General features: G+C 45.0%; 1 protein-coding gene across 1 annotated transcript in view; it reads right to left on the reverse strand.

Annotated features, from left to right (window-relative positions):
- Positions 1-381: 381 nt before the first annotated feature.
- The window catches only part of SLC7A14 (solute carrier family 7 member 14), a 51954-nt gene continuing 40189 nt past the window's right edge, over positions 382-12146 (reverse strand). Inside the window, exons 5-8 of the mRNA XM_081862381.1 lie at positions 9066-9212; positions 7590-7798; positions 5078-5955; positions 382-2969 (exon numbers count right to left, since the gene is read on the reverse strand). Coding sequence (XP_081718507.1) covers positions 2650-2969; positions 5078-5955; positions 7590-7798; positions 9066-9212 — 1554 coding nt within the window. The 3' untranslated portion in view covers positions 382-2649. The remainder of the gene's footprint in view (positions 2970-5077; positions 5956-7589; positions 7799-9065; positions 9213-12146) is intronic.

Consider the following 12146-nt stretch of genomic DNA (forward strand, 5'->3'; position numbering starts at 1 on the left):
CAAGCAAATGGACAAATAGTTCCGTACAGGTGCATCCCATGAGCTCAATCTCAAATGGCCAGATGAAAAAGTAAAGGGCCAGTGAATATCTGATAAGCTGTGGATGTTTGATGGATCCCCGTTCCAATGACTTCATTGCACATAGGCTGCAGAGCTTGGTATATCAAGCAGAGGTCTGCAGGACTGCATAAAAGGAAAGGCGAAGTTCTTGTTTGCTGTGTAGGATGTGACATCCGAAGCCACATCCTGTGCAAGATTGTTTGGAAATAAGCCCTGTTGTATTAATGGGTCTCACTCACCATAGGAATTAAGAAAACTCACAAATGGAGAAAAACTTATTACGGTAACTCATGGGAACTTAGAAGGATCGTTGCAATGTGGTTTTATGCCATGTTAAAGGAGGCACAAATTCATGGTTTACTGCGACAGGAATCAGGGAATCTCTATCTCTGAAGGGAAAAGGAAATGGAAATATTTGTCACTCAATAAAGTTAGTGAAGAAGATGCAACACCAACGTAAACACCATTGGTACTTAACTCAAGCTCGATATTCTCAACAGCTAGATTTAAATGTTGGAGATCCAACGAGTCTCCTTTATATGTGGCAGGAATGTCAACATGTCAAAAGTTATTGGAGACATTTTTGGGGCATAATATTGCAAACTGGGGCTTAAACCCTTCATTGGTCCTTTTCAATGTAACTTGGCTTGGTATTCCTGAGATCTAAAAATCATTGATCCTCCACTTAATGATTGATGCTAAAATAATATAGGCTTGATATTGGGAAAAACACCCAGTCTCCCTCCATTTGGGAATTGGTGTTAAAATGTTTGGACCTAGCTATAATGGAAAAAATGATGGAAGGTATCAAAGATTTGGGGACAAAACAGATCATCAATATAGCAGACAAGTAGTTAAGTTGTATTGTTTATTGGAATAATAACTGTGGACATAATAAATGGGACAGAAGTCTGTTTTTGTTGTAGTATCAAATAATGTAATGTTTAAATTTTAATTTATCACAATAGATTTATTTATTTATTTGGATTTTAAAGGTAAGTGAGAATTGGACTGTTGCCTCATTGGGAATTGATGCTGCCTTGGGAACCTATGGTTGGTACTGCACATAAAGCAGGAATCAGCTTTTAGTGTATCAAATAGGAAAAGTTGGGAGCTCCAAGGCAACCATTCTGCAATATTCAGAGTTAGATACTGAGTGGAGTGATCTTACATGAGTATTGATTTGTTTGTACCATGGTTATAGATGACCTAAATCCAAGAAGTTCTGATATTGGCCTGAGCTGTGTTTCAGTCCATCTGAAGTAGCCCATGGATATAACATTAGGATTTTAGTCACATTCTAGGTTTAGCCTCCCATCTATTCCTAATGCAGATGTTTGAAATTAGTGTTGAACTACATGTTCAGCAGAATCACATGGTACCATTCTTGCTTGTGCCACATGTTTCTGCTAGTCATGAATATCAGCTTTTAGGGTCATGGTACTGAAATCAAATTGAACCACACTGTCACTGTACGGGTCCCGTCTGCTAAATTATTCCGGTTCAGATAAACCAAATCACAGAAATCTGACAACCAAAGTCTCCATTCTTACTTACTAGATAAAATGGCTAAATGGATCAAACAAAATATCCAAAACGAACTCATCAAGATGCAAATTCCAACCACAATTAAATTGTGTTTGAGTCATGGTGTGTCATACCATAGTTCACCAGGAAACAACTGAGACAAAACGAATGGAGAAGGTGACACGGGAAGTGAAGCACAAGTGTGCCAAAGTGCAAGAATATTTTGCTAAGTGAAAAGGTGAAGTAGTTTTATATAGGTGAAAATGGGGATGCTGGTCTGCACAGCCTGATCACTGGAGTTCTTTTTACCTCTGGAATATCCTCAGGGGAAAAATTATGGCTCCTGCCTGAATAAACCTACCCATCTAGTCAATGTTTGCATTCACAAAATGAAAAACTGACTTGCTCTTTGCCAAATAACTTAACGGTCCTTAGTATGACTGCAATTGAGTATTTTCTTTGGCAGGGATGGGGAACCTGTGGCCCTTCAGATATTGTAGGACTCAGCTTCCTTCTCAATCCCAGTCCACGTGGCCAACGGTCATGGATAATGGAATTCCAACAACATCCAGAGGGTAACGTGTTTCCCATCCTTCTCCACCGGAAAGCAAAGAGGTCATAGACATGTCCCCTGCCAAGGGAATCTTACTGCATTTCCTTATCGGATACCCACTTCATTGAGTGTGGGTTCCATTGAAACCATACTATCGCTGCAGCAGGAAGTGTTGTATGCAATGGGTTTCCTAGGCCCAGAAAAAACCTCAACAGGCTCAACTAGCCTATCAGAAGCAACATTCAGTGAAAGAGGCCTGTGAATGGTGGTGGTGAGATCAGAGACATGTTGTTTTCCTAGATGTGATTTTCTGTTGCTTCAGGATGAGTACTTGACAGAATCATCCCGAAGAACAGAAAGGTGTCTGAGTGAGTGAGTGGTATGACTTCTGGAAACAGAAACCTTACGGGAAAAGATGGGTCTGAAATGAGAGCCGAAAGAAGCCACTGAATTTTAGCCCAAGGTTTAGCTTAGTGACAAAGAGTGGAACAGCCGTGCTTCCATTTCATCTACTCGGGCGAGTAATCTAACTCGTCATTTGAAATCAGTGCATCTGAGTTCTGTTTGTGTTTGCCTTTGCTCTTTGATTTGCTACTTGTCCGACTGTTTTCCTTTGCTTCTGACATATGCTGGTAAGAGAAACCTTTGTCGTCGGCAGGATCCCAGTCCTGGTAGTTGTCATTCTCGGCGTAGGCCAAGCCATCGTCGACGGAGAAGGGGTCGACATCAACATCGTAGCGCTGGTATGTGCTCTGATGCAGCGCCTCTTCCCGAGCCGTGATCTCCAGTGTGCTGTTCCATATGCCATAGCCAAAATAAATCAGCAACCCTGCAGGAGAGGGGAGAGTTTGGCTGGTAAAAATATTGTACTGTAGTCTGAATTAGGGTTGCCTTGTAGGCAATCCAACATGAAACAGTTCCAGGCCCTAATGAATCTATAAACACTGCTGCAGAATTCGAGTGGTTTATTATCTATAATTCCCCATATGGGTTATATACTCTGTGGGATAGTTCCAAAACTATCTTGATTGTGTCGTTCCTTCTCCTTTTGCTGAGCTCTTTTTCTGAAAATACATTTTATTTACTAGATGTTTCAGTTGCAAAGCAAAACCCCCAGGGCAGAAAAGGAAACATGTAGAATAACTACACAACCTGCTGTGCTATATTTTTGTTTTTCACCTGTAGGTTTTCATTGGCACACTATCGAAGCAGGATTTAGTAACAAAACAAACCACATCGCTAATTTTTTAAAAAATGAAGAAAAGGAGGATAAACGCAAAGAAAAAGATCTCTTGATTATGTTCTTCTGTGGCCTTTGCTTCCTCTCATTTCAGTGGCAGACTAGCAGAGGCTGAGAAGGAGGAAAACAAGTTGAGGATAAGGAGCAGGGCAAGAGATGAGAGTCACATGCAAATATAGGAGTTGTATCCCATGTTGTGCCTCATGTTGATAGAAAGGGGACTTCTTTCCAGCCGTGGAAAGGGAAGAGAGGTGTTTCCTCCATTTCCCCTTTCCCTCTGCAGTCTCCCATGCCACCTTCTTCACAGTTCCAAAGGGTCCCCCAAGCCTTTGGAGAAGGTTTTGGGGGGCATGTGGGTAAGGGGGCTGCAGAGGAAGTGGAAAATGACAAATCATATCCCTTCATATTCAGCTGGTGGAAGGCTCTGCTGTATCAAAGATTCTTCTGTTGAACAACAAAGGTTGCCAACGTGGCATTGCTGGACTACAACTCCCATCATCCTTGACTATTGGCCACTGCTGACTGGGGCTGATGGGAGTTGCAGTCCAACAACATCTAGATGGCACCTCACTGACTATCGATATGTTAGCATGAGAAACTCCACAAGGGAAGGGTTTAAGAGCTACTGAATTTCTTTTTATGTAAGTATTCTATTCTGCTGTGAAATGGGATTCCCAGCGGTGACCCATACAAATGAAGATTTAGTTAGGTGTAGTCACAGATGCTTCAAGCCATTCACTGGGTCCATGCTGATATTATACAGTATTGCCTTGTGCTGTCATGCCATAACTCACCAATCAATACTTCATAGATAGAACTTTTGTAAAGCCAAATGGTGGATGCTTCTTTTAAGACAGGGGTAGGAAACCAGTGACCCCCTAGAAGTTGGTGGATTCCATCTCTCATCCACTGCAACCAGCACGGTCTGTGGTCAGTGGTGATGGGAGCTGATGTCCAGCAACATCTGGAGGGCCACCATTTCCCCACATCTGCTCTAAGAAGAGGTTTCCATTCTCCAAACCAATGAAGGTTGGTTGAAATTAAGCACTCTGACATACTCTGGGTGGTCTCTTCAGTGGAATTATCCCATATTGCCAGGGATTGGCTGGAATGACAAGGAGTAGTAGGTAGTAGGAGTTGCCAGCCAGGGGACCTCTGAGGGAAATTGCAGAGGAGGAAGGTTCAGAGCCTGAGAATTGGTGGTGGTCAGAGAGAGAAGATTGCAGGGAGGGGTTGCATGCTGAAGGGACAACAGGGTTTCATGAGCTGGAGGAACCTGTGACAGGGAGCAGTTCAGACTCCGAGGCTGAAGCAGAGGTCAAGAAACTGCTGAAGAATCCAGGGAGTCTCGATCTCCTGCTCTGGCAAGCTCCCCTCCCCACCCCTGTCTCCAAGAATGAGCAGGATAATGAGAAGAGTGGAACAGAGGTCAAAGGTGGGCAGACACAGTTTGAGACTGCTTGGGAAACATCCAGGAGAGGAGGAGTCTTAGAAGGAGTGGAAGGCAGAGACCTTCAGTCCTGGCAACTGCTCTATAGGGGCAAGACTTACTGGGAATTGTTGTTGAGTTGTATGCCATTTCCTTGAATAAAGTGTTAACTTCACTGACAACATTCTCTGCTTCTTTGTGCTGACCTACATCTGACCCTGACACATGCACTGTCCCCAAACCTTCACATCCCACGTTTAGAACTTACCCACAAAACACCAGACAGCAAACCGGATCCAGGTGATCCTTGAAAGTTTCAGCATGAGATAGATGTTCACAAGCATAGCGAAGGCTGGGACAAAAGGCAGGCAAGGAGCCATATAAGGGAGCTTTTTGGGGTTTTCTGGCTGCTGAAGGATGACAAACACCAACACAATGATCAGCAGGACCATCAGGACCACCAGAAGAATTGCCCACCAACTCTGGTCATAGAGGTAGTCCACCCCAAAAATGATGAAAGAGCAGAAGATAAACATTAGGATAAACAGCAAGAGCACACAAGTGGTGACAGTCTGGCCAGTAGCTGCAGTGGGTCGATCCATTTTCCCAGGAAGTCCCAGGTGGATCCTCATCGTGTAGTATCGTGGTCCTATGAGTTTCTTTAGCTTGATGAGGTAGATGTTCTCAGACTCATCTGCCTCTATTCCAGAAGTCATGTCGACCGTGCCATAGTTGGGGTGGTTGACGTTGTAAGCGGATTTGTCCGATTTCCCAATGAGCATCTCGTTGTCGCCCAAGGAAGGCAGGTTCTTAGCGCCACAAGTGTTGGTGGGTGGGCCTGCAAACTCCTCCCCTTCGCTGACCGGAGAGCAGACTTCCTTCTCGCAGTCTGCTATGATCCCTTCCTTCTTCTTAGTGTGCTCTTCAGAAAGGAACTTGACGAAGCCGTCAATGTCGCTTTCGGGTTGGTACCGAAGAAGCAGGACGCACACGGAGACCAAAGTGTAGGCGAGCAACGTGCCGATGGACATCATCTCTATCAGGTCCCTCAAGCTCACCAGCAAGGAGAGCAGGGCTGCGAGAAACCCAGAGACAATGCAGGCGACCACGGGAGTCTCCGTGTAAGAACTTACATGGGACAAGAATCTAGACGTGAAAGAGTTAAAATCAGCATAAACACCATAAACTCCCTATTATTGACTTTTAGGACAGAGGAAGAGAACCTGTGGCCCACCATATGTTTGTTTCTTTATTTTATTTTATTTATTCCATAAAATTTACACACTGCTTGATGGTAATAAGAAACTTCAAGGAAGGTTTACGGAAAGATAAAACAAGAAAATCAAGAACAATCTGCAACCCTACTTCAAAACATGCCAAAGTTAAAATACTAAAGCAGATGAAAATCACCTCAGCTTTCTAAGTTTGTCTAAACACTGCCAAAAAGCAGATGCCAAAAAGAGTACAGTGAAGGCTCAATCTCAATAGGCAAGGAGTAACTCACAAATACGAGCATCTGTAGTAGTAGCACAAATTCTGCCAATCAAAGTGGGTGAATGGGCAAATGTAATGTAAGGTGATTTCATAGGTAAACTGCTCCCAAGTTGTTAAGGGCTTTATATGCCATCTTAGCTGTGTGTCCTGGAAGACCTGCCCCCTTCCTTGCTGGCCTTTTCCTACCTGCCTTGGGAGTGTGGAGCCCTGACTGACTCCAACTACAAAAGCTGTGCCTGCTGTACAGATTCTTGGGCTGGGGTATTGCTTTGGGGTGGTTGTTGTTGTTTCTTTTTTGGCTGCAATTATTGATGTTATTGTTATTATTTTCATCTTCATTTTTAGATCTTATAACAGTTTATGTGGAAATTGGGACGCAGGTGGCGTTGTGGGTTAAACCACAGAGCCTAGGACTTGCCGATCAGAAGGTTGGCGGTTCGAATCCCTGCGACGGGGTGAGCTCCCGTTGCTCGGTCCCTGCTCCTGCCCATCTAGCAGTTCGAAAGCACGTCAAAGTGCAAGTAGATAAATAGGTACTGCTCTGGCGGGAAGGTAAACGGCGTTTCCGTGCTCTGCTCTGGTTCGCCAGAAGTCGCTTAGTCATGCTGGCCACATGACCCGGAAGCTGTACGCCGGCTCCCTCAGCCAATAAAGCGAGATGAACACCGCAACCCCAGAGTCGGTCACGACTGGACCTAATGGTCAGGGGTCCCTTTACCTTTACTATGTGGAAATTGTTACGTTATGGTTGTTTACTTTTTGGTGTGTTGTATTTCTGCTTGTAATTATGTAAATCTTTTCATGTCCTAAGCCGCCTTGAGCATGGTTTTAACTATGAAAAAGGCAGCATGCACATTAAATGAGGATGATATGCTAGTAGTAACATCTTGAACTCAGCCGGGTAGCAAACTGGTAACCAGTGCAGATCTCTGAGGCCAGGTGTTGTATGGTGACAAGGCCTCACTCCTGTCAGCAATCATTCTGCACTAACTGCAGATTCTGGACCGAATGCGAGGGATGTGCTATATAGAGTGCGTGTAGATAGACTAAAATCCCCATCATTAATTACTGTCAATGCTGACTAGCTGATGGGAGTCTGAATCACCTGGTATAACAGAGGCAGCCACTGTGCTGCCTTCAAGCTGTTGTTGGAGTCTTACCACCCCTGGCTATTGGCCATGCTGGCTGGAGGGTTGATGGCTAATGGAGCCCAACAACTTTTGGCTAGCCCTGGCAAGGTCTTCCAAGGCCCCTTCCCCAACTGCCTCTGATGACATGGGACTTACCTGAAGAGAAGCCCATCGCCAGCCATAGCATAAATGATCCGAGGCATAGGGAAGAGGGAGCCCAGCAAGCTCACCGTCAACCCAGCCACAGACCCGATGGCAACAATGAACTTGGCAGTGTAGAATCGGTGGGCTGCAAACATCTCCATCAGGGGCGATTCGGTATCAATGTCAGTGTATGGCACCATCAGAGTCAAGATTATGCTCACCTGTTGAGTGGGAAGAGTGAAGGTGATGTACGGTTAGAAGTGGAACGGGGTTTACTTCTTTATTTATTTTGGGTGCCCCATTGTAGTTCTCTGGGCAACTCACTGCTTTTGTTTACTACCACCCTTCACCAATTGATCCCAGGGCCAGTTTAAAAATCGAATCATAAAAATCGAATAGATTAAACAGCAATATAATCACACACACACACACACACACACACGTATGTGTACACACACATACCAGCAGTACAGGAGAAAGAGGCGGCATCCTATTTTTCTGGACATTATGAAAAGAAAACCAAAACCCCAAGCAATCGTACATTCCGTTCACAAATGCAGAGCTCCAGCTTCATTTGATTAAAAGAAGCTGCTAAGATCTCATGGAATGTTTATGAATATTCCATTAGTTCAGAAGTTTGTAAAAGGGATAGAGGGAGCTCTTATGGAAGGTTGCAGAGGAGCCAGGAAGCAGCACTATGACAACAGTAGTTAACTGTTAGGCTGAGTGTGTGGCTGGCATGCATGGGAGTGCTATGTGATCCGGGGGTGTGAGTAGTATGCACATTGTGCATAAATTGTGTGTGTGTAAGAGCGAGAGAGAATGTGAATGAAGAATGGGCACAGAAAAGATGATCGACAGCAAACTCATCAGCAGGGTTCGCTCAGTACATTTTGTTGCTGGAGATGAAGGAAAAGATGCCCCCACCCACTGCATTCCATGCACCAGATTGGCAGGTGAATTTTACCTTGACTCTGGCAATGGGGCAGCACCATCCAATGCACCTGAGGGCCACAGGAGTGTGTGTGTACAGGGCAGAGCGTGTGGCCCAAATACGGTAGCTCTGTCCTCTAGCATCTACTGGTGGAGGCAGCTGCCTCTCTCTCCCTAATGGTACAACCAATTCTGCAGTCCACATGGACAAGCAACCATGAGCCTGGATCAGAAGCTTGTCTTCCTATATACATAAAAATGAAAGGTTGTCTTCACACCAAGGTTCGCGAGGCCATCAATAGGCGGCCACGCCAACCCCAGCGTGACAACGATGCTCGGCAAATGAGCAAGCAAGCAGAGCAGGTGGCACAGGTGATCTGTTGAATGGAGGAGGGGGAGGCATGGCTTGCCAAGGTTTCTCCCCCCCTTTTAAGCTCAAACAAAGACTTTTGTATTGCCACATAGTTCAGACATTCCTCAGCTTGCACCTTGCATTCTCAGCCACCACGTTACACCTTCCTGCAAAACATAGAATTGTACGGAGAGCTTACTTACGGACACATAGGCGGTCAGGCACGTGACAAGTGAAGCAGTGATGGCATAAGGGATGGAAGTGTTGGGACTCTTTGCTTCTTCTCCAGTGGTAGCAATGATGTCAAATCCAATGAAGGCGTAGAAGCAGGTGGCTGCACCTTGTAGCACCTGCACAACCAATAGACTCAAGTTAGACTGATCGAGGCTTCCAAATCATACCCATTTATCTGGAACTAACAATGCCTTCTTACATTCCTAATGACAACCTGCACACTTCTTTACAGCTATTAATGGCGCAGGAGTCCCATATTCTTTTGCATGTGACCACCCTACTTTTATGACACCCCAAATCAGCTGCCCGAGGTGGCTGCCTCATCCTGCCTCAAGGTAGGCAGAGCCCTGACTGGCAATTCAAGTAGGTAGCAAAGAAAGAGAAAATAGAAGGGATTAGGTTAGCCCAGGGGCAACCAATGCAGTGCATTCCAGATGCTGTTGGACTCCAAATCCCATTAGCCTCAGCTAGAGTGGCCAATGGTCCAGACTCATGGGATCTGGAGTCCAAAAACATCTGGGGAGCATCACACTTGCTAGGTAAAGGTAAAGGGACCCCTGACCATTAGGTCCAGTCATGACCGAATCTGGGGTTGCAGCGCTCATCTCGCTTTATTGGCTAAGGGAGCCGGCGTACAGCTTCCGGGTCATGTGGCCAGCATGACTAAGCCGCTTCTGGTGAGCCAGAGCAGTGCACGGAAACGCCGTTTACCTTCCCGCTGGAGTGGTACCTATTTATCTACTTGCACTTTGACATGCTTTCGAACTGCTAGGTTGGCAGGAGCAGGGACTGAAGGACTGTCGCGGGGATTCGAACCGCCGACCTTCTGATCGGCAAGTCCTAGGCTCTGTGGTTTAACCCACAGTGCCACCCGCATCCCTTATCACGCTTGCTACTCTTGCACTAAACAAGGTGAACAATGGGAAGAAGTTGCAGAGATTGGGACAGCACAGGGACAGACGGTCTTGCATGCAATAAATTAAATGATCATTTGAAAGAAACATAGTCTCTCCAAATGCCAGGGATGGTTAACTGGTGGCACTCCAGACTCCAACTCCCATCAGCCAGAATGACCAGTAACCAGGAAATCCCACTTTAGGCCCTGTGGAAGAGTCCTTCCATCTCTTTAAAAATAATCTAGCAAAGTTAGTTTTAAAACTAAAAGCCACCACATCTTTCCTCTTTGCTGCTGCATTTTCTGGGCCAGACATTCAAGAGGCAAGCAGCATAAATCCAACTCACTAGCTTGGGGTCCAGGCCAGAATACCTGCAGTCTCTGCTCCTCCTTGGAGAAGAACTTGCCTCTGCAAGGCAGGAAATCCAAATCTGTTTGAATTCCCAGCTGAATTTTAAGCTGACACATGCGTAACAAGCACTAATTGGGCAGCACTGGGAAGTGTATATAAAGCAAATGACTTAGGCCCATTGCTATACAGTACTGAGAAACAACCAAAGCAAATATCAGTGCATCCTAGTCTACTTCAGACTTCCCCAATCTGCTGCCCTCCAGGTGTTCTGAACTACAATGCCCATGAGCCCCAGTCAGCTGTGTTGGAAGGTACCAGGTTGGGGAGACCCATTTTAACACACTGGTGCCCATTTAAATTCAGTTGAAAGCAAAGGGGTTTGTCGACCCATTGCTTATAATGGTGTGCATAGCCTGATCCTAAGCATCAGAAAGAAGTCCCACTGAGTTTAGTAGTGTTAATGCTCAAGCAAGCATGCATAAGATTACAGCCATGCAGTGCAAGCCTGGCCATGTTTAGGGACGTCAGTCCTACCATTTACAGATAGGTAGCCGTGTTGGTCTGCCATAGTCAAAACAAAACAAATTCCTTCCAGTAGCACCTTAAAGACCAACTAAGTCAGTTCTTGGTATGAGCTTTCGTGTGCATGCACACTTCTTCAGATACTGGTATCTGAAGAAGTGTGCATGCACACGAAAGCTCATACCAAGAACTGACTTAGTTGGTCTTTAAGGTGCTACTGGAAGGAATTTGTTTTGTTCAGTCCTACCATGTCCGATTTAATAGGGCATAATCCCAGAAAAGTGTGCACAAGATTGTAGTCATAGGCATATATACTTCCTTTTAGATTGCACCCACTGACATGCTTTTCACTCATGTCATTTTTTGTTCTCAGCAAACCATTTACCTGCCTGTTGGTGCTGTGTGTTTTATTATACGCTGCTTATGGGATCAATTGTAATTAGCCTTTAAGTCATCAGCTCTCCAGAGAGCACGATAATTGTGTTTATGCATTGTTAATTTCACTCGGTTGAGCAATTCTGTTTTAGCCACCTTTAATTTTGCCAGCTGGAGAGTGAAGTGGTGTTTTGTTTTGTTTTGAACTTGATTGAAAATCTGGAACATACTTTGGGGGTGGTATTTATTTCAAATGGGCTAGTAAAAGAAAGGAATGTTGATTAAGCAATGGGCTACAAGCCACAATGGCTATGTTCTACCTCTACCTCTGAAACCACAGGTGGGCAGAATGATGTTGCACTCATGCCCTACTTGTGAACTTCTCACAGGCGTCTGGTTGGCTACTGTGACAACAGGATGCTGGACTAGAAGGGCCACTCCATCAGTCTCATGTTCTTAGGTATCTAAGTTCAAGGTACCAATGGAGGTTCAATGGAGGTTCAAGGAAATCTTAAGGGAGACATCCAGAAATCTGTCTTGGAAGTGGAGATTGGAGATTGACATCATGGTTTGGTACATCAGAGGTGGGGGAACTGTGGGCATCTTATTATATATATCATTTTTATTAAATCTCCAAAAATATTCCAAAACATTTATTGTCTCTCTCTTTCTCACACACACAAATCAACATAAATTTCTTCTTGACTTCCCACCACTCCTTTCCTGATGCTTGTATTTTTACTTCTGTGAGCTTCCACATGTGCTTGGACTGAGTTCACATCAGTCCCAGTCATGGGGCCAAGGATGATGGAATTTGCAGTCCCACAAGATAAGGAGAGCTATTAGTTATGTTATTGTTGAGTATCGTAGTCATCATGGAGATGACATAAGGAGTCAGGCCCAGGA

Source organism: Podarcis erhardii (genome assembly GCF_964252035.2).
Source record: "Podarcis erhardii genome assembly, chromosome: 5".
Taxonomy (NCBI): domain Eukaryota; kingdom Metazoa; phylum Chordata; class Lepidosauria; order Squamata; family Lacertidae; genus Podarcis; species Podarcis erhardii.